At 41.9% G+C, this 21,080-nt stretch overlaps 1 protein-coding gene across 2 annotated transcripts; it reads left to right on the top strand.

Moving 5' to 3' along the window:
* Positions 1 to 48: 48 nt before the first annotated feature.
* POLR1D (RNA polymerase I and III subunit D) lies at positions 49 to 16,105 on the top strand. 2 transcript variants are annotated; one of them, XM_071434010.1, is made up of 3 exons: positions 49 to 206; positions 6,752 to 6,826; positions 14,756 to 16,105. In XM_071434010.1, the coding sequence occupies exons 1-3, from the start codon at positions 181 to 183 to the stop codon at positions 15,039 to 15,041; spliced, it is 387 nt and encodes a 128-aa protein (XP_071290111.1). In that variant the 5' UTR covers positions 49 to 180; the 3' UTR covers positions 15,042 to 16,105. The 2 variants fall into 2 exon arrangements, with proteins under 2 accessions (XP_071290111.1, XP_071290112.1); XM_071434011.1 differs by having other exon boundaries at positions 79 to 206; positions 6,756 to 6,826.
* Positions 16,106 to 21,080: the final 4,975 nt, after the last annotated feature.

The following is a 21,080-nucleotide window of genomic DNA, read 5'->3' as shown; positions in this document are numbered from 1 at the left end:
ACCGGTGCCGCAGGTGCCCCGCGGGGTGTGGCGAGGCCCGGCTCGCACCGCCCCGGCTCCTCCCGCCGGGGTCCTCGCCGGCCCCTACGCCCGCCCCGCTGCCCCGCCCCGCCCGGCCGACAGCGGATGATGGCGCCGGCCTGCCCCTGAGGAGCCGCAGCGGGGTACGGTGGGGCAGCCATGGAGGAGGACCCGGAGCTGGAGAGGTGAGGGATGAGCGACAGCGGGGGGAGCGGTCCTGAGAGCGAGCGGCCTCTGCGGGGCTGCTGCGCTGCTCAGGCCCGGGCAGCGCCGGGCTGGGGCTCCTCCGGCCCGACCGCGCCGCAGAGCGGGCCCCGAGCTCCGCCGGCCTCTCCCCGCTGTCCCCAGCCAGCCCCTGCTGTGCGTGTGCGGTCACGGTGCGCGGCCTGGAGCTGCTTCTGCCGTGTCTTCCGAACTGAACTTCGGCTGCGTGCTGATGTCGCTTAGAATCAAGATTGGAGGGTCTTGGGTGGTTCACTCCTTATTACAATTTGATCTTGTTGTGTACTTGGTAAAATAAATTATAAAAGTCCCAGAACACCTCATGTTGTTAGGAATTTCATTTTTCAGTGCTGGATATGTGCCCGTTGACCAGTTGTTAGAATTGTATTTTTGTATCAAAAAATACAAAATGCTTGGCAGTTATTTTGTCAAAAAATAAAATTGTTTTCTGCTTGGCATTTCGCTGGGACCAGTGGATTCGTCTTGCTGCATGTTTTGAGTTGCCGTGCTCCCAAGCAAACACTGAGGAATAAAACATTGATTTCTATATTTGGATACTCAAAGTAGGCCTCTCTTGCTTTTGTTTTAGGAATAGACTTCTGGTGTTTATGTCACAAATGTTTTGCAAAATAGTCCTATTTGTGTGATGGGATGTTTTTGTTTTTGGGGTTTTTTTGCAAGCTTATTTCTGGGTTGTTCACTTTCCTTATGTCTGTTTAAAACAACTGTTACAGTGAAGTGATGACCAGAGGCTTACTGAACTGTTCTCTCCTCATGGTTCTCTCCTTTAACTTTTAGGAAACCATATCTGGGAATGCTTACTGAAAATAACTTTTTTCTGTTTAAATCTAGCAGGTATTTGAAATGTGCCAAAAGCAATAGTACTGAGACAGTGGAAGGGCTAGAGAGCTTAATGCTTTCTAAGAGGCTTTTAATTCTTGCTGAGCTACTTCTGCTCTCAGATCATCAGTTTAATAATTAAAGCTTCTTTCTGTATATGCATGAATGTTATTTGTACTGGTGCCATTCCAAAGTTAAACCTTTTTCATTCATGGCGAGTTGAAACTATGCCGCTGTTCTTCCATGCTGACTTCTGGTTGCTGTTGCCATGCTGGGGACCTGGCGTTCTCTGGGCAGTTCAGGGCATAGCTGACCTCACCAGCTGTAGCTGACTCCTCCACAGTCACCTCCTGACTAATGCTCTTCTTCCCAGGAACTGCATTCCAAGTTTTACCCTTCTTCGAAGGCTCAGTCCAAGTTGGGAATTGCTACTCCTGTTCTGTGGCCCCGTGGTAGATAATGAGGATGAAGCTCAGTGTCACTTAACAAAGTGACACAGTAGGGTTTAGCTGTTTGCTGTCAGCAGTCCGTGTCACTGTGCACCTCAGAGGGTGTTTAGTTGGCCCCAAACACATTACAGCTACAATGTAGTGCACTTGACAATTAGCTCTTCCTGTCCTGGATCCACCTATCATTAGTTACTTTTTCATACCTTAAATTTTCATACCAGCTCAATTTGGTAGTAGCACCCTGAACTGAGCTTGTGCTCTGTGCATTTAGAGGGTATGCTTTGGCATTACTCACTCCAAGTAATGCTTCCCTGTGCAGTCTTCAGTACAGAGCCCTTCCAGTCTAACACAGACCTTTCTTTGTCCTTTGGGTTGCAGACATTATGCCTTAGATTCATATTCAATAACTTACTGATCATATTCTCCTGTGAGTAGTGTAGCAATGGTAGTTTAGGCTTATAAATTTTAAGGGTTTTATAATATGAGTTTATAATATGGGTTAACACACAAATAATAGTGTTTCTGTTCTGTAGCCACAGTGTTAACTACTTTAGGTGGATTTTTAGCATTTAAAAATGGGTTTATGTGGAATATTTTTAGTAGTCTGTCTCTGAATTCAGGCTTGACTTGCAATGCACAGGTCTTAAATAAAAACTTAAGGTTTTTATACATGTGGTTTTTATTTAATTTACCATGAGGGAAAAAGAAGTGTAGTATTTTTGTGCACTTTCAGGTCAGAAATGAATTTTGTGTCCCAGTATTCCAAAAAGTGATCTGTTAAGTCAGTCGCCCTATATTTTTGTTACTATCTAGGGAGAAGTCTCTTCATCTAGCTTCTTTTATTTTATCCTTACTGCCAGATTGCCTGATATTATTTTTCAATTTTACTGTGTCTGACTCTCACTTGATCTTGCTTTTGATGTTTTCCTCACTTTAATATGAAGTGATGTTTTCCTAGAAGCTGAATACTAACTTTTAAGTTTCCGTGTGAGTGTTGCATTCTGTGGCTTTTAAAACTCTAAAAGCTGTAAATACCACAGATGTGTAAAACAGTAATATTTGCTACATTCTACTGAACTACTTCTTCTGCTCCATCTTACCCAATAACCTTTGATGGAAGTATGAACTGAGATTTTCGCCTGTGAACTTGCTGGTACATCAGTGAAGACCCCGAGCCTTAAGGTTCCATGTGATTCTTAAGAAAATTCTAAATTACGTTAACATATGATTAATGGTATTTGAAGTTATGAGCCAAGAAGGAGGTGGAAGAAGTTGTGAATTAGCTAATAGGAGCTGTTCAGTTTGTTTCCTCTGCAAGCACCTGTAAGTGACTTTCCTAGTGTATTTCAACTAAATATACACTCAGATATTATGGAGATCACCATTTTCATTCCTATCTAAAAAATGAAATATTTCTTCCCCCTTTGCTTCCTAAAATATTGTCATTGTGGTTTGGTGTGTTTGAAGCACAGAAGATGCATCATTTCTCTTCAAATACAGAGGAAGTGGCTTTGTTATACTCTGTGTCCATATCCTTCCATAATCCATTCTGTCTTTCAATAGCTAAAAATATTTCACAGCCTTGGATATCATACTTTATTAGAAGTACCTGCCAAGCTTATTTAGAGCATCATTTACTTGGGATTGTTTCCTAAGGAGATGCTGCTCTGAATCACAAAGAATGCTATAATTCTGTAACAAGAGGCCTGTAGTTGAGTTGAGAATCAATAATCTAATATTTTGCTGCATGGGCAGCCCAGCTACACTTTTTAACAAGCACGCTTTGTGCCTTGGAGAAAATTAATGGTTCTTACTATTGATTTTAACAGTTAAAGTCAAGTGTCAGGATTCAGTATTCCTTACCCCTGGTGAAAAAAAAAAAAAAAAAAAAAGTGGTCTGCAAGCTAAGATTGATGTTTGAAATGGAGTGCTACGTTCACTACTCAGGCTGGTGAGAATATCAGCACAGAAATGTGCTGCAAATAGCACTCACAAGACTTGGCAAGTAGAATACTTAAATAGGTACAAAACCTGATCAGCAAAGAATGAGAGCATTCACATCCCCAATGTGGGATGTCTTTGACTTTGAGCAAATGTCAGGAAGCTTGTGGCATATTGTGCTTCTTTTCATTCTTCCTCTTGTAGTTGTGCCCTAGGTTTTATTCCTGACTTTCATTTTCATCAGTTTTCTTAGTAAGGGTGAGCAGATAGGACCAACTCATGAGATTTAATTTTAAATAATACCGTCAGTGTCTTCAGTCACTAGTTTGCGATGTGGGATGTGTAGGGGAGAAACCAAAGACAGGGAAAGCAGGAAGTTCTAGTGATGTGGGGAGAAGTGAGAGTGGGAAAATAAAGGAACAAGGGAATAAAAAGTTCTGGTCATGTGTGTATAGGCTGCTGGTTGGTACTCTTGTCTGGCCATGCCCCATGCCTAATCATTGCAGTCTGTCCTGTCTTCCTGTTAAATTCCTTTCTAACTCTGTCTTGGGTGAAGGACTGTTTGAAGGGAGAGGGTGTACATCCTAGTGCTAGCAGCTACAGTCAGACTGTGGGTTGGAGAGACCATATGTCTGTGATGCCAGCTACTGGAACATGTGAAGGTTTGGATGCCAGCAGCTGGGCTTGGGCCTGGGCTGGAGGCCTGGGTGATGGCAACTGGGGACATTTCATGGAGTGAGTAAACCAAATGTTAGCCCCTGAAATGGGATTGGGGACCATGTGTTTATCTGTGCTGTAGTACTGGAGCAAGTATGGGTGTATGAGGGATTGTGTGGCTGTTGGTGGAGATCAAGCTGGAATAGCTGGTAAGTGGATGAGTAAGGAGAGAGCTGGAGCATGAGCTTGCATCTCCAAGAGACAGGAGGAGCTAGCTGTTGGGACACCAGGGAGTCCTGCCCAGCTGCTGAAGAGACTGTAGGGTTAGGGGTGAGATGTGTATGTGTGCTGGTGTGTCTCTACAGGCAAGACTGAAGTGAGGTTGGGTACTGGGGACCAGGGTGTCCCAGTCAGTCCTGGGTGATGGTCTGTACGGGCAGTGCAGTTGGGCTGAAGATTTGGGGCCTCCCACATCCAGCTGGAGAGAGAAGCAGGATGAAGCTGTGGGTCTGAGCAAACTGTGTGTCCATCTGTGATGGATGTGGCCAGCAGTGTATGTGCCTAGTGTGTACATCTGCTCCTGGGAGCTGGTTTTCAGCCTTGCTGCTGGTTGGACCTGCACATGGAGCTGTGGCTCTCTGGCCTCTCGGCTGTCAGATCCAGCATCATCTGTCTTCTCCTGACAGTCATCTCTAATCACAAACCATGGGTGGTCTCTGTAATAACATGGTGTTTTCATTGCCTGTAACTATCAGACATACCTCTTTATTCCCAGTTATTCATTTTTTCAGTCTATCCATTTGACCTTTTGGAAAAAAATTATGAAGCTCTTCCCCTGAGTGAGGAATAGGAAATACTTCTCATTTTGCCTGACTAGGAATTATTCTATTATTTGGACAGATGCATTTACGGTGCTGGTTATTAAGATATATGCAATGGGAGCTTTGCCTGTAACCTTGGAATACAGAGAGAGGAAAAACTCTAATCCCTCAGAAATGTAAATAGGTCTTGTACCATACTCTTGAAGATAAAAATATCACTGCTTGTACCTTCATGTTACTGCAATTCTGCAACTTGATTGCCCAAAAATAGTTACCACAGCAAGTTTTAAGTGGTGCTTGCTATAAAACGTGTCAGAATGATAACAGAGTTCTTTAAATGTGCCCCTGTCCCTAATTTTCTCTCCTATCAGTCTCCCAGTGTTTGGATGGTTCTCATGTGAAAGTTACATGCTGCATTCCCTTTGCTCATGCTGCTGCCTTTAGAATTGAAGCTGGCAGCCATGGAACTGTTTGTATTGTAACCAAGCTGTAAAAATGAAGAGAGTGAGGAATGTGGAGTCCCACGAGGCCTATAAAAGCAAATTTTAAAAACTTGTTTGCGTAGCTTTTGGCTTACTTGTGTAGAGGATATAAGTTCAGTGAGTGGAAACATTATTTCAGAGAGGACATGGGCATTGCATTTCATTTGTCTGTGCAAGCTGAAAGGGCTTTGTAAAGCTGCAGAGAATAAGGGCAATGTTGAAAGAGCAGTATTAGGAAACAAAGGTTGATAATGAAGGTGTGGAACTAGAAGGCTGCTAAGGTGGATGCCAAGTCAGTCTGAGCTTTGATAGAACAAAAAAAAGTCTCAAATACTTAAAGGCATGTAATTCCTGCCTAAGTTAATAGAATTGGTCTCACCATATTAATTTTTTATGATGTTTTCCCTAAAACTGAATCATAGCTGTTTAAAATACCTATGTGTGGGCTTTATTAGTGCTTAGTAGCTCAGATTATTTGGTTTCTCATTTCAATTAGAGATTGTTACAGATTTTATAGTACAATAATAATGACAGGCTTTTAATCTTTCAGTCAGGTTTCTTAAAAAGAGAATCACCAAGTTTGGTAACTGGTAATTAAAAGTCAGACACTTTCTTCCCCTCCTTCCTCACCTTTGTCTGACATTGCTGTTTGAAGGCTCAGGACAAGCTTCTATAAAAGCCTCGTGTTCCTACCATGATCGCTGTAACCTAGCTCAGGATGCTCAGATAGCAAATTCTGGGTCTGGAGAAAAAACAAAATTTGCTGTAATTTCATGAAGACCTGTGTATGCAACATCTCTCATATTCCAGTGCTACAGCCGGTGTTTTGCACCCATATTTTGGTGTTCTTGCAAGCAGCCATCCCACACCCGTTGCTTCTCTTACCTGGGAAGGCACCAGTAGCTGGTGAGGTTGCTGATGCTGAACTTGGCATTTTGGAGAAAGTGTCTCCAACAGAATGGCTTACCTGGGAGATGCTCCTTTTCCATGAGTGCCTGTGGTATGATAGGACCCAGTTTGTCCTGGGCAGAAGTATGCTTAAAAGTGATCTGAAGTACCCCAAGCCCTGTTTTTCATTGAGTGTTACAGTTTTTGTATTTGCAACACCTTTAGTTGGTTTTAATATTTCAGAATGTTTCTTTTAATCTTGGTGCATAGGAATTTGAAATTATCTTAAAAGTCAAGGTGGTTTTGGTAGCTTCTTTATTGCTTAATTCACTACAGTGAATAAAGCTATCTGTTTTATTTGCTTAAGTGCATAAAGTGGCAAGTTCTTGTGTTCCACAAGTGGTGACCTTTTCATTTTTCTCTTACTTAGGAAGGCTGTGGAAGAGTTACTTAAAGAGGCAAAACGTGGGAGAACCAGAGCTGAAACAATGGGAGCTATGGGTTGGTAAGTTGTGCCAGGAGGAGATGAATTCTGATGCCAAAAAATAAATCTTGTCTTTAATGTGTGACAGAAGTCTCTACCTTTTTATGTGTTTCATGTTTAAATAATTTGTCCTCATCTACATATTTGGGCAAAAATTCCAATCTAAATAAGAAAGAAGTTCAGGTAAATTCTGTCTGCGGGAAATTGTTTGTCAGAATGTCTTGAAGACAAAGCAATTGGAAAATTTGGAATATGTTCTTATAGTAGATGAATTGCAAAGTTTGGGTTGGAATCTCACAAGTCTTTGTGCATGTACTTACTCTGTTTTAAGTGAAAAGAATTCATAACCTAATAAAGAAAGCTAAAGCCCTATATTAATAAAACAATAAACTATCATTTACTAGACAATTAATATGTAAATTGTAGTCAAAAATGAACTCAATGAACTCAAAAGTATAATCCAGTTTTGGAAGAGGGTTACTTTTTAATACTAAAAAAAACCTAAAACCCAGGGGCTAATTTGTATGGTAACTGGGAAAAAATCACAGTATTTAAATCTTAAATGAAATACAACATTAATTCTTCAATGCAGTATTCCAGATTTTACAGCTAGATTGACACAGAATGTAATGCGTGTAATTGTAGTTAGAGAAGTAATAAGATGTTGAGGAGGGTCATTCATCATAAAATAATGTATATTACTTTAATAAGAACCATTGGATCTAGGGACGTTCACATAAGCAGTGCACCAGTTGAGTGCACTAAATGCACTTGTAGATAAGGTTTGTGTTCCTCCATCAACAGTACAAAAAGATAAGCCTGCACTGTTCATTAAGGTCTCAGCTCAGTTGTCTGTTTGTTTTAATAGCTCTGAAGAGATTGATATAGAGTCTTGCTGAAAAAAAAAAACCAGTTACTCCTTTATGTTTTCAAACAGATTTGGGATTTTCTGTATGTTTTACTCAGTATTTCTTCTAGGGATGCAGTTTATACCTTTTCTGTTAAAATAGCTTAATTGGTTTAATCCCCCAGAGTGGCTGTAGCTGTACTGATCCACCGTGCTTTGACCCTGTCAGCCTAGCCATGTGGCCAGGTAACCCAGTGTACACAGTTAGCACCATGAAGTGATGTATGCATCCAGTTAACTCTGAATTTGCAAGTTGATTCCAGATATGGAAACTAAAGATTTCTGCAGGGAGATACTCAGGTGCCCCTGTACAATTTTGCTGCCACTTGCGCAGTCTGGAATACCTGCCAGGAGAGTGTATGGGCATCTGCTCCTGAATGTGGCTCCTTCTTATTCCTTGTTTGTAAGAGGATAGTGGTCCTGTTCAGCTGGCTGTGATGATCAGCTCAGAATGCAGTTTGCTAAAATCTGATGTCCAAGGCCTGCCAGGGAATGGGATAGGCAAGGGTGACCTGTTGTTCAGAGCAGGTTCAGATTAATGGTGTCTGGCTAGGTCAGGGTTCTGCTAAAGTTGTAGGAGGAAAGGACTGTCAAGACAGCTTCAGGCAGAAGAAGACTCTTGACATAGGGATTGGCATGGTGATACCCTGAACTGAGGCTGTTGAAGTACTTTCCACTGCAGAGGTACATGTGAGCAGCTGTACTGGGTCAAACCAAGGATCCATCCCTGCAGTGCCCTGTGTCCATCAGGGGCCCATACCCAGTGCCTAGGAAATGATTTGCTGAATATCTTCGTTTCTGAATATGCTCAGTAGTACCTTCTTCAAGGTACTTCTTCTGCATCTCAGGAGATCATATTCTTAGAGATGATTTCTTTGTATGTAATGCATCTTCAGGGATTTTTATCTCACTGAATCTGTCCTTAGAGAGACTGGTAGTAATCCCTTTTGTGACAAATCTACTGCTGTAGGGTTTGGCATAAGCTAGTGTGTGGCTGTAAGGAAAGTATAAAGCCCCTCTAAGGCAATAAGTCTTTGCTGTCCAGTTCTGCGGGCACAACAGACAGAACAGAAGCTGCCACTGCTTCACCTCTTCAATATTTTTTATGCCCTGTTATGCAGTTCTGGTGCTTCTGAACTGGCCCAACAGCTAGGTATTGCATAAACATATGGGAGATATAATGGGTAAGATATTTGGAAGAGAAGTTAACTACGCTCAGTTGAATATCACACTCCAGCAAAATACTGTCAAGTGTTACTGATCCTGAAGGACTTCAGAGATTATACTCAGGACTGACATGTAACCTTGCAAAGTGTAAACTACTGAGAAGAAAGTAACTTCTGCTCAGAGTTCTGGGAATGAAATGAGCAGAACAGTTAGTTCATGAAAATGTTACTAGAAGGCCAGATTGAGGAAATCATAACTGATGGAAGCAAAGACAAGGTCATCACCAACTTGTCTAAAAGCACAGTGCAAATAGGTGAAACACAAAACCTTCCTTCCTTGCCAAACTCAAAATGCTTACAGGTGTGTTTCATGAGGACTTCTGGGATTCCTCATCCCTTTGTCAGAGGAGTCCTGGAGAAGAGATGCACACACCCTGGAGACATCTAGTGTAAGGCCATCAGTCCTGCATTGGCACTGGAAAGTTGCAGCAGCTCAACCTATGAAGAAAAGATTTGTTCTGCCATCTGTGTTTGGGTAAGGAGAAGCAGAGGCTACTACTGCTTATACTTCACTGATTCCAGTTTATGTTGCTCTCCAGCAGCTGTTGAATACTGGGAAATACATTTCTGGAGTCAGTGGCATTTACAGAAGTTGGTCAAAGGGAGGTATGTGGAGAAGTGGCATTTCTGGGTGGGGTGACTATGTTGTGCATACCATTACAAAGGAGTAGTGTCTTCTGGTGAATATTGATGGCAGCAAAACCTTCAGCAAGCCAGCAAGCCTCTCAGCACTGTTTTGGGACTGCTCTCAGGTTCAAGCCATTGCTCTGTTACTGTCTAGAGTGATTAGTTCTCCATAGCTCAGGTACGCTGTTTGAAAAAGTTCCCCAAGAACCCCTCCCTAACCTTTTGCTGTCTCATCATTTGAGACAGGTGATGGTTGCTGGAGCCTAAAATACAAGTATCCAAACCAGCTTAGCTGACAGGTACAAAAAAATGCACAAATCCATCAACCTGCAGCCCAGTCTCTCGTACAAAGACTGAGCCTTGAAATACAGGGCAGTATCATTAGTATTTCTTCTAGCTTGAGAATGTGTTGCTGGTTTTACATTGTCTTACAAGTTTAATGTGGATGACAGCGGCAGGTGCTGTGACCTTAGAGGCTAGTGGAAGAAAGGCTTGTCCCTGTTTGGCACAAGTAGCCAGCAGGGAGGTTGGCAGTGATATTGGCCAAGAGTTTGTTCGGGAAGGGAAATTATTTGAGGCTCTCTGGACATGGAGCAACTGTGAGTATTGCTGGAGGGCTGCATGATCTCTTAGTTGGTTAAGAATCTCAGCTCACTGGCCTCCATACTCTCAGGACTGCTCAGATAGGCAGTATGTAGGTCCATGGTGAATGAATCCAAGAAATGCTGGATGTTCTTATTTGTAGATTTCCTTCAGCAATGCAGTATTTCTAGTTCCTGCAGTGTTCCTTTTGTATGTACTCTGTGGCTGTGGTGATTCTTGTTGGGGGGCGGGGGGTCTCCTGGATCCTTATGATAACACATGATGTAGATCCTGCTGCTAATGTGTCTGGCTCAAGCATTAGTACAGCTAATCACAAAGAAGGAAATGTGTGAGAGAAGGGTAAGGAAGAACCCTCTTCTGAAGGTGTCTTAATCCTGGAAATGTTAATCAGAACAGAGCAGAATCTGTGGTTGAATCCTAGTGATGATGCTGTGATGCTGGAACTTCTGAGATGAGAAAAGACAGCAGAGCAGTTGTCTGGAAGCTAACATTTGAAGGATCAGTTGGATCCAGGGTGAGGAGTTTTGGACAAATAATCTAAGAACATTTGAAATGCTTAGATAAATTTGTTTCATCAGAGGCTATTGGACATAGATGAAATAGGGTATTTGGGAGTTTCCATTGTTTCTAGTTAAAATAAAGCCAAACATTCAGCTTCTTTGAAGTGTTTCTCTTGGTTCTATGTACATAATTCATGACTTTCTTTATAGCAGTGAAGTTAGGTCCCATTTTAAGCAGTTGTTCTGCTTTAACTAAGAAAGGCAGTTAAAAAAGGCAGTAAAAGTTACTGTGTGAAAAAATTTCTAGATGCCTTATTTTCCAATGTATAGGTCTGATCTTCGAAGATGCTGATAACATGAGCCAAAGCTAAATTGAATGTAGCTTCTCATCTTATTTGAAAAGCTTATGTAAAGTAAGAACTGGAAAGCATGATATTTTTGGATGGTTTGTTCAGCTCTGCATTGTAAGAGCAGATAAAATTACAATTAAAAAAATTTGGAAGCATTACATTATTTTAAAGTCTATTTTTTGCAAAGCAATCCTAAAATTGCTTTCATTCCTGTAGATAGCTTTCTGTTCAATACCAAATCTGTTAGAAGTACAGCAGAATACAAAATGATGATGCTACTGAAACTGTGAAGTGCTGTGTTGCATCTTGTCTTTGAATGGGTTTTGTGTGCAGGAACACTGCAATAGATTCCCCTCAGCTTTCATTTGAATATGAGGAGGAGGAGGAGAAACAGGGTACAGATAGAGATTGAAAAAAATACGTTTAAATCTTGTAATCAGGGCACATCCTAACTCAAGCTGTCACTGGAACAGATTGCCCAGAGAAGCTCTGGATGCCTCATCTCTGGAAGTGTTTAAGACCAGGTTGGATGGACCTCTGAGCAACCTGGTCTAGTGAAAGGGGTTGGAGCTTGATAATCTTTAAGGTCCCTTCCAAACCAGATTCTATGATCCTACAAAGTCCTGCCAGCTGTACCTGGCTGCCAAGACCATATTTCAAAACTTTCAGTATCCTCTGAGGCATCCTCTTTTGTAAGGTCCCCCCATAACAGGGTAACAGCATAGATTACTTGGTTTGGCAAAACAACCTCTAGCTGTTTCCCCTCCCCCTTTAGTCACTCTTCTATTGAAATACTATATTTTCCATGGCAGTTTGGATATGGTAGCAATGAACTTGTCAGTTCATCCATAGTGAACTTTTTTTCTTGGAAAGATGGTCTTTACTCTGTGTGATTAGGCTGACTGTGCCAATCCTTTTTGGTGTGTCCAGTTACTCAGCAGAGACAAGACTGGCACATGGCATTGTGCTCATATGTCTTAAAGGGTGTCAGCATGTTTTTACTGTTAAGAACTTGTATAGTGTATTTCTATGCTGAACTGCACTGCTGCACTGGATGACAGCACTGGTTGGAAATTCTGTGTTACTGCACAGAAGTTGACTTAAAGGGTCAAAAATAGGGTTAATGTTTGACCTACATTAACAATGAGAGATTTAATTTTTTCTCAAAAGGCAATATCATTGTGTTGCATTGTCTTGGTTATTACATAGTGGAGAGATTTTGAGTGGTGTGAGATTTATTTGTGGAGGGAGGCAAGATTCTGTCTGAGAGAATAGCTTGGTCTAGCTTTTGGAGCATGCGGAGCAAAAAGTGAACCTCACAATGGGTGAAGACTGCTACAGAACTGGAGTGTGATAGACAGGAAGGCTCTAGCACTGCAATTTGTGTCCTTGTCTCACACATGCCTGTAGCCCTGCTTGGGGCATATTTCACTTCAGAACTTTAATGTTCTTTTAACTTGTTTGGTTTTTGCTGGTTGGTTGGTTTGTTTGTTTAAAAGCAAAGTTTCTCAAATCAGTTCTGTGGCACTGTTTGCTGGTCACAGCAGTATTGTGTTCCACCATGCCCAGGCTGAGATTGCCTCCCAGCCCTTCAGAACTCACCTGAGGGCTAACCTGTTTGTGAATTGAGCACTGCAGGATCAGGCCCTACAGCAAACCCAAGCATGGTCTTCAGAGATGGAAATTTCCTCACCATTAGAGATGATCTCAAAGATATCAAAGTTAACTTTTAATCTTCAGAGTTCCATATATACCATGGCTATTTGTGAACATGTGCTCTGTGTGTGTGTGTGTAATATAGCACACACCATACATCTTGTTTGCTTTAAGATTTAAAGGCAGCATTTGCTTTGTTGAAGTCTGAAGTCAATAAAACTAAGAACTAATGCTTTTCTTCAGTGCCATGACTTACTGCTGCTCCATGAAAGCCTGGTGGCTCACTTTAATCACAGTATGATGGTAAACTAATGGCATCTCTTAGCTGACTCTCAAGTCCTGCATTTCTCATCAATTTTCATTCTTAGTATAGCTCAGGCAGCACTCTTAGTGTCAAAAAGAAATAAATGCTTCAGCCAGATGGATTTATTTAGGGCAAATTGACTGTCTCATTCTAGCACTATATATTAGTGCTTAAATCAGTGCATTAGCTCTTAAGAAAAAGCAAGAGGAAGAACAAATGTGAAATAGATTTTGCCTGGATGCAGCCTAGAGAAGGCTGCCCTCCTTGGTAGGAAATGTTGAGGTACAATAGTTTAATGCCCTCATAATACACAGAAAGGACTTGAATGTTGGCTGGTTTCTGTTATGTCTTGAGTGTAACTTGTTCAGCACCATGTTCATCATTTGGTGTAGATTCAATTAGAAACCCTGTTCTACTGACATTTATTTATCTAATTTACAAAAGATATATACCAGATTAAAGATCTTATTTATTTAATACCAGGATTTGAGAAAAACAGTGTAGATTTATATGAAGAAAGTTTAGGAAATTCTAAAATTCTATGCAGTAGAATTTTCTATCAGAAAATGCCTAGTTGAAATAAAACAGCGTGGCTGTATACTTCTAAAATTGCTCTCGTAAGTTCTTGAAGGATTTATAGCACAGGAACAATTATCAGGAACACTAAGTATGTAGACCTGAAGCAGAGCACCATGGTAAATTCCATGCCCAGTTAAGTCATGAAGTATGCTAAATAATCATACGTGATCTTTGTTGTAGTTTGCTTGTTGTTCTGATAGTTCTGATGGTTTAGAGGTGTCAAAGATTTTTGAGTAGTTAGGGTATCATTTCTACACTTACACAAAATATTCAAGTAGAATAGATGATCTTAACATTGTGGTGTTAGGATTCCATGACTCTGTGGCTGATACAGTAAGTTGCTGTGATCTCTAACAGCTCTGATTTTTTAAAAGGAATCCTGTAACTTTGTCTCAAAACTGTAAAGACAAACACCACAGTCAGTCCAACTATAAACAAAGTCTTCAGAGTCATTTCTGCTTTCTGTAGGAACATATTCAAATTTTTTTCCTTATTCCATTCTTTAAGAGATGATGAATTGGGAATAAGTAGAGTAAAATTGATACCAACAAGATAAATGAAATTTACAATACTTGTTTCCTAAAACTAGCTGATAAATTATGTGCAAAAGTGTTAAGCTGCGAGAGGAGAAAGTAAAAAGGAAGCAGAAAATAGTTGAACAAGTATCTTTACTGTTTAAGAAAAAGAAATAAAGCACTTTGGTGGTTGCTAAGTATAAGTTTAAATTGTTATGTCTCATGTATATGTTTATGGTACAGCTATTTGGGTTCTTCATGCATGTGTATCTTACTTTCTGAATATTGCAGTTCACTAGATAATGCTGACTTTAGAAGATCATGATCTCTGTAAGCCATTCTGATTTGACTTAGAGTATGTTACTAAATGTTTGATTTCTGAATTCCTAAGTTAGGAACCATCAACCTTAAAATACATTGGCTTCCTTTGCTTCCCCCCTACACACACTACCTTGAGAAAATCATGTGGATTTTGAAGTAAAACTATTTTCTTCCCATGAAGAGTAAATCAAAAGAATGGTGATGATCTGGAACTTATTTTTCTGTACTGAGAGTTTACACTAGGTGGCATGCAAGGAAAGCCAAAATCACAAACCTGTCTTAAAATCACTGAAGTTAAAATCGCAGACTTGTTTTGGGATGTTTTTACCTTCTCTTTTGATCACTTTTACATGTCTTTACAGGTTGAAATGTCCTCTTGCTGGTACAAATAAAAGATTTCTTATTAATACCATCAAAAACACGTTGCCATCTCAAAAAGAGCAAGACCAAGAGCGAGAGCAAAAGGAAGATGATAAGGAGTCTGAGCCAAACAAAAGCAGGAAAGAAGAAAAACCAAAGAAACGCAGAATCCACCCGTATACACCCAGCTTTCAATCCAGAAGGAGGGTCAGCTACTCTCCTCCAAGGCACCAAAGCAGGAACCAGCACCCCAAGGATAAACATGAAAAGCGATCAAGCAAGCGATGAGGAGAGGAGAGTGACAAGTACGTGTTGTTACAAGTCAGGAATGTCATTGACTATAGGAAAGCAGAGGTGTCTCAGTTTTTCAAGAAGAGTTGATGTTCAAACTTGAGTTTTGAACCAAGTTGCCTGTGTGAGAAGTAACCTTGAGGTAGCTTTAGAAACTTTTCTTTGGGACCTTTAAGAGAAAAGCAAAGTACAACATAAAACTTTCAGTTGTTTTAGAACAGACATTCCCTTTATTCCTCTCTCCCCTTCTGACTAAGCCTAGGGTCTTGGTGATGGAGTGTGATACATATGTCACTGTCTAATACAAATCATTTAGTCATGTCACCCTTTTGGAAATAAATTTAAATCAAGCAGAATTCTATTTATTGTGTGAAGTTTGCAGAACTTCTTTGCTGCTAACCAATAAAGAAGTTTTGCTTATTTGGGTTAGAATCTAGAAGAAGGGAAAGCTGGTCAGTGCCTGGCCAAGCATCATATGCATTTTGTATAGAATAAAAGAGATTGCTGTCTTTAATATAAAAAGAACAAATTAAAATTGGGCAATGCTGGTTTTGCTTTCCAGGAGAGACTGCTGGGAAATACTGATTTTGCTTGTTAATGTATATTCACAAATCTATCATAGATAACAATAAACATTACCCCTAAAAAGCTGCAACTGCAATAATTGTCTCTGTTTAGACTTCCCTCTGTAAGGAAGTAGTTGGAACAGTCTGTTGTCATGGTGCTTTCAAAACAAACCCTGAAGACAAAATTTTCATCTTTTCTGTCTACTGCTAGAAAGTTTCCAAGTAAATATGTAATACTAGAAATACAGAGGTGATGCTTAAACTGTCAAATGCTCACTTTCCAAGCCTATGTGACAATTCTGTAGTGGTACAGTTCTTAAACGTGTGACCATGAGCACAAATGATACCCATTGGCATCTTCTATGTCTCACTTCTGCTTGTGTTACATTAACAAACTTCTACGTGAAATATTTTGTATTTTACTGTTCTCAGAAGTAATTGTTTTCAACATAGGTTTGTTTTTGAGTGTGTTGACAATAAAATGGAGAACGTTCATTGAGAGTGCCCTGCGGAATTAATGCATTTAATGGGTTTCTTACCCGAGAAGCGCCTCTGTGCGGGACGGGGGCTCCGCGGCCCGTCCGCGGTGAGTCAGGGCAAGAGCGCCACCTATAGGCGAGTGCGCGCCTCGCCGCGGCACCGGCCTGCCTCTCCGGGCTCCCGAGGGACAAAGCGGGGGCTGCTCTGCTGGATTCTGCTGCATGAACTGGGAATTGCTCTTCTGAGTCGCGGGAAGGTAGAAACACTGGCGCTGAGCCCGCTGGAGACTGGCACGGTCAGCATATCCAATGAAGTGGGCTACTTCGACATTTCCCCAGGGGAGTTATGTACAGGTCCTCTATTTCCCTGCAAGACCCACGGCACTAAATTAGAACTCTTAGCCTTTCACAAAATTTACAGTTATTTAAGTGGGATCAATGAAAAGGTAGTATCTTTGGAGAATACAAGGACTGTCTTCAGTGTAAATAAGCAGATGGTGTTTGCAGTCCTTATTTTGCTGAGTACAATCACTCTTGTGCACTCCTTAATAATCCATTTTGGAAGGACAGCAGCTATAACACTGGCTGAGTTCTGCTGCAGTGACACTACTGGATGGATGTGACTTTGAAGCAGAGAATTCATCTCACCATTGGTCAGAATTTGGACTGGAGATATTCCACAGAATAAATTTTTGTGAATTCTTGCTGGTCTGGCTTGTGCTGGTATATACTGTCCTGAGAGATTTCAACTCTCTGGCCTTCAAACACCACTTTGGGATAAGGGCTGTTGTTGATGCTGTATTAATTTATGCCAGGCTTTCAGGTAAGGAAACTGATTAAAGCGTGCTCTCAGAATTAGTCTGGATTGCTGATAATGCTTGGATACTGCTCAGCTAAAGGATCTGACATGACCTGCACTGATAACTGGAGAAAGCTTTTCATCAGTGGTGGTGGTGGTAGGTTCAGATTAAATTCCACATTTTTCTGACTTACAGAATACGCACAAATTATTCATCTTGCATTGGTTAATTCCATCTTTTAATGCTTTTGTAAGTGTACTTAATAAAAACAAAATCCTCCACTGCTCATTAACTGTTCTTAAGGCAACTCTTTATAGAATCACGGAATGGGTAAACTTGGAAGGGAGCACAGTGATTTTTTAATAAGAATTTGGGTGCACAAAGCCAGTTTTGTATTTTGTCTGCAGTTGCTCATATTGTGCAGCCCCAGAATCAGGTTTATAAGGCTACCTAAGATAGGATTTAACCCTGAAAATTAAGAGTTGTACATGAGTTTTTCAAATGTGTTGCTAACTGCTGTGCACTTGTTACTTGTAAAAGTTCCTTGTCCTTAAATAAATATGTAAATAAATAGTATGTTCTTGGTCTCAGCTTCCCTAGTTACTCCCATGGGAAGGGAGGGCACCTTACCTTAGTGTTGCTGCAGCAGTACTTCACAGGTGTTCCTTGTTAATTGTGAGCTACCAGTGTTGTCTATGTTTAGTTTCAGTGCACCTTCTGTGGATAAAGTTTATTCAGGTGAGACTATTCTCTTGCCATAGCCAGAACAGTTTGTTCTTTAGACTTTATTATTATGTTAGATAGAAATCCTCCAAATGTTGATTCTCGTCAATCTGGTACTGAATGTAGATCACAAAACAATGTGAAAGAGGAGAAAACACTTTATGTAGCCTTCATGAAATGCTTTTGTTAGTTTTGACTGTCAGAGAGATAGTAACATGCAGTACTTGCATTCATTGTACAGCCTCCTCTCTTTTGTAAATCCAATTTGAATTATTTACAATGAATCTTGAACGTCCAAGAAAAGCCTGAGAGATTTCATGTGTAACACAACTTAAGGGCAAAAACACAGCCTCTTTTTTAGACTGCATCACTCTAAACCAGAAGTTTCTTGAGGTGCAGTTGAAAGACTGTTCCTTAGTGATCATGAAATTTCTACAGAAAACTAGTTAACAAAGGAGATGTAAATGTTTGTAGATCAATGGAATAATGTAGCAGGAGGGGGTTGCTTTTCCTGCACAGAGCTGGTTTGGGTTCTTTTTTGTTGTGGCTGCAAGTTGATCACCAAGAAGCATGTTTCCTCTCCTGTCCTGTCGAAGTGCTCACTAATAATTATGTGCCTTTAGTTAATTAAGCTGGAACAACACAAAAGCAGACTTGTTTGGATAAGTAGCAAGAAAACATATCTGGATTGTGTTTGAAGAAGGATTTTAGATATTTTACCAGTGGAGTCACTGATCCACCAAATCTTTATTCATGTGAGTGATCTTTGCACTTACAAATAATCCTGTTGTAGCTCACCATTTATGAATGAAACTCCTGTCTGCATTAATATACACTTTGCTTTAGTGACTGTCAATAGGAAATAATCAAGAGTAAATGTTAAAGAGCACATAGCTTCGATTAAAAGAAAGCCTTAAACTTTTTGCCTGCAGAAGGTGCTGCAGCAGCAATATGACCACTCATCTCAATCTCAATTGTGTAACTACAACCAAAGTCTGGGTTTGGGAAACTTGAGTGGGCATTCTGCTCTGCTTGAGACTCTGTCTTCTGAATTTTCCAGCTTTTCCTGGTAAAGAATTGCCCGTGTCTCTTAAAGGACCACATGAGGGATGAAAGTTTGCCTAATGCTTGTCATTTAAAAATTCTCAAAGAAAAATGCCATCAAGCAACTAATCCATCAAGACAAGCAACAACTGACAGTTGCTGGTAATGAACTGTTTTTTAAGTCAAATAATAATAGTATTAAGAAAGGAGTATAACACATGAAGGAAAACCAAGGCCCTACATGAGCTGTTACCTTGTCTTGATTCTGTATATTATATTCAAATGGGGTTTTCTCTACCTGCCATTGCTCCTCCAGGCAGTATGGTACTGCTGCATGGTCAGTACCTCTCTGAACCCCTCCATGCAGATCAGGCACTTGCCGAGTCCCTGGAGAACAGAATATGCTTTGTCTGGAACAGTTTGTTACCCCCTTCTTTCTCTCCTAGTGTCCATTTACTAAGCTGAGGGATACCCCACGGAGAGGAAGGTGAAGTTTCCCATGTTCTGGCTCTCCACCTCCCTCCCTGAGGACTCCAGCAAGATGCTGTGTGGGGCATGGCTACTGGAAAGACTTCTTTCATGGCAAGCATCTGAGTCAGTCTAGTTAAATAAATGTCTGTGAGAAAGCACAGGCTCCTAGGGAAGTGGCTGGTGCTGTGTCAATGAGTAAACCCACAGCTGGTGTGAATCAGGGAAGTTCTGCACATGTCCTGCCTGCATGTCCACATGTCCTGAAGTGCTGCAGACCTGCAGGTAGATGCACAGCTCCTTGCAGTGTCTGCCTGGCAAAAGGATTGAGGATCAGCCCCACTGTGGGGGAATCCCTGAGGGTGCCTCTGCATCTGCCTCATCAACAGGTCTCATTTAGACTCCGATCTCTGCAGGAAATTTCTTGTGACAAGAAAGGGACCAGGAAGGCACAGCTCTACCTTTCTGTAGCAGGAGTAAGCTCCCAGCAAAGAACTGAGTTAAACTAGCAATAAAAGTCAACTGGAATGAATTTTATCTAAACTTCATTTTTCTTTGCCCATTGAAAATATTTTCCCAGGCATCTATGCCCTTGGAAAGGAATGGTGAGCCCCCACCGCACTCCCATTACTTGAGATTCACCTCCAGCCGTTGCTGCTAACATTTTTTTTCCTTTTTTTTATCCTTTCTAGGTTGAGTTCTTTAATAATTTCATTTCTCTTTCAGTCTAGGCTCAGCCTGGGAAAAACAAACCTGCTAGCCTGGCGAAAGCCAAACACACATGGCCCAATTACCAGCTTCCCCACTGTTCCTTTGGACTGGCTGGTATTCTCCCTGCCTTTGTGTTGCTGCCTGCTCCCTGCCTCCGAGCAGCTTCCTTTGACTCCGCTCCATGCAGCCAGGCAGAACAAGATCCAGCAGGTAAACTGAGGAAGGGCTATTGTCTGTCTGCCCCTCGCCTGTGGATCGCTGCAGTTTATCTGCCAGTAGAGCTTCCTGCGGACATACACCTCTGTGAAGAGCTGCTTTGCTGTGGAATTAGGGAAAACACCTTGTTCTTTGCATTTGGAATGCTTGTGTGCGTGTAGGGAAGCATTGGTGTGTCTCAGCAGGCCAGGTATTGCAGGTGGGGTGCTGGACACAAGGTCACGTCACTGCAGCTCTGTGTGATGCTTGTCTGTCCTCCAGCTGGTGCCTGGGCTGGCACTTGTCCTGAATGCCCTGGGAAGAACCAGGAGGATGGATGGCATTGTGTTCACAGCCGTGCGCTCCCATGGCTCTCCTGGAGGAGGGAATGTGTGGGAGCAGCACAGTGAGGACGGGGCCTGGCTGCCGGGGGAAGGGTGGTGCCCACTGTTACCTGTTGGTACCATCTGGGAGGTGGGCAATGGCAGGCCCTAGGGGTAGGTGCTCCCCGTGGCAGGGTCTCAGCTCATGCCTCTGCCAAGCTTCCCTGCTGCGGATGTAGGGGTGTCCACTTGGAGGGGATATAGGAGAGCAAACTGTTCTCCAAATGTGTTGTGCCAACTGGGATCCCCAGGAGTGCTTTTGGGGTGACAAGGAGTGCCAGTCCATTTTCCATCTGTCAGGCTTGTCCCCCTGCCCCAGCTACCCAGTCTTGCTGTGATGTGAGCACCCCTGAAGCCCAGGCTGTCCCAGTGATGAGGACATGTGCTGAGGACCAGCTCTCTGCAGTGACATCAGTTCATCCTTCAGCCCCTGGAATGCCGCCTCACATCTGCCTGGCTACAGCACCCTAAATGGGGCTGCCCCAGGCAAGCTGCCCCTGCGGAGCAGGGCACCCTCTGTGGTGGGGCTTTGGTGCACCCAAAGCTGTGCCAGGGTCACAAGCCTGGGATTAGGTGGGTTTCTCCTACTGACTCAGCCCAGTAGCGTAAGGGTGCAAGGTGCCAGCCATGCAGCTGGCTGCTGGTACCTGTCCTGGAGAGCAGGATG

Source organism: Agelaius tricolor, unplaced genomic scaffold (genome assembly GCF_023055355.1).
Source record: "Agelaius tricolor isolate 1412-34295 unplaced genomic scaffold, bAgeTri1.0.p SCAF_9, whole genome shotgun sequence".
Classification (NCBI taxonomy): domain Eukaryota; kingdom Metazoa; phylum Chordata; class Aves; order Passeriformes; family Icteridae; genus Agelaius; species Agelaius tricolor.
Note: the sequence above shows the minus strand (reverse complement) of the source record. Positions and strands in the feature narration are given on the sequence as shown.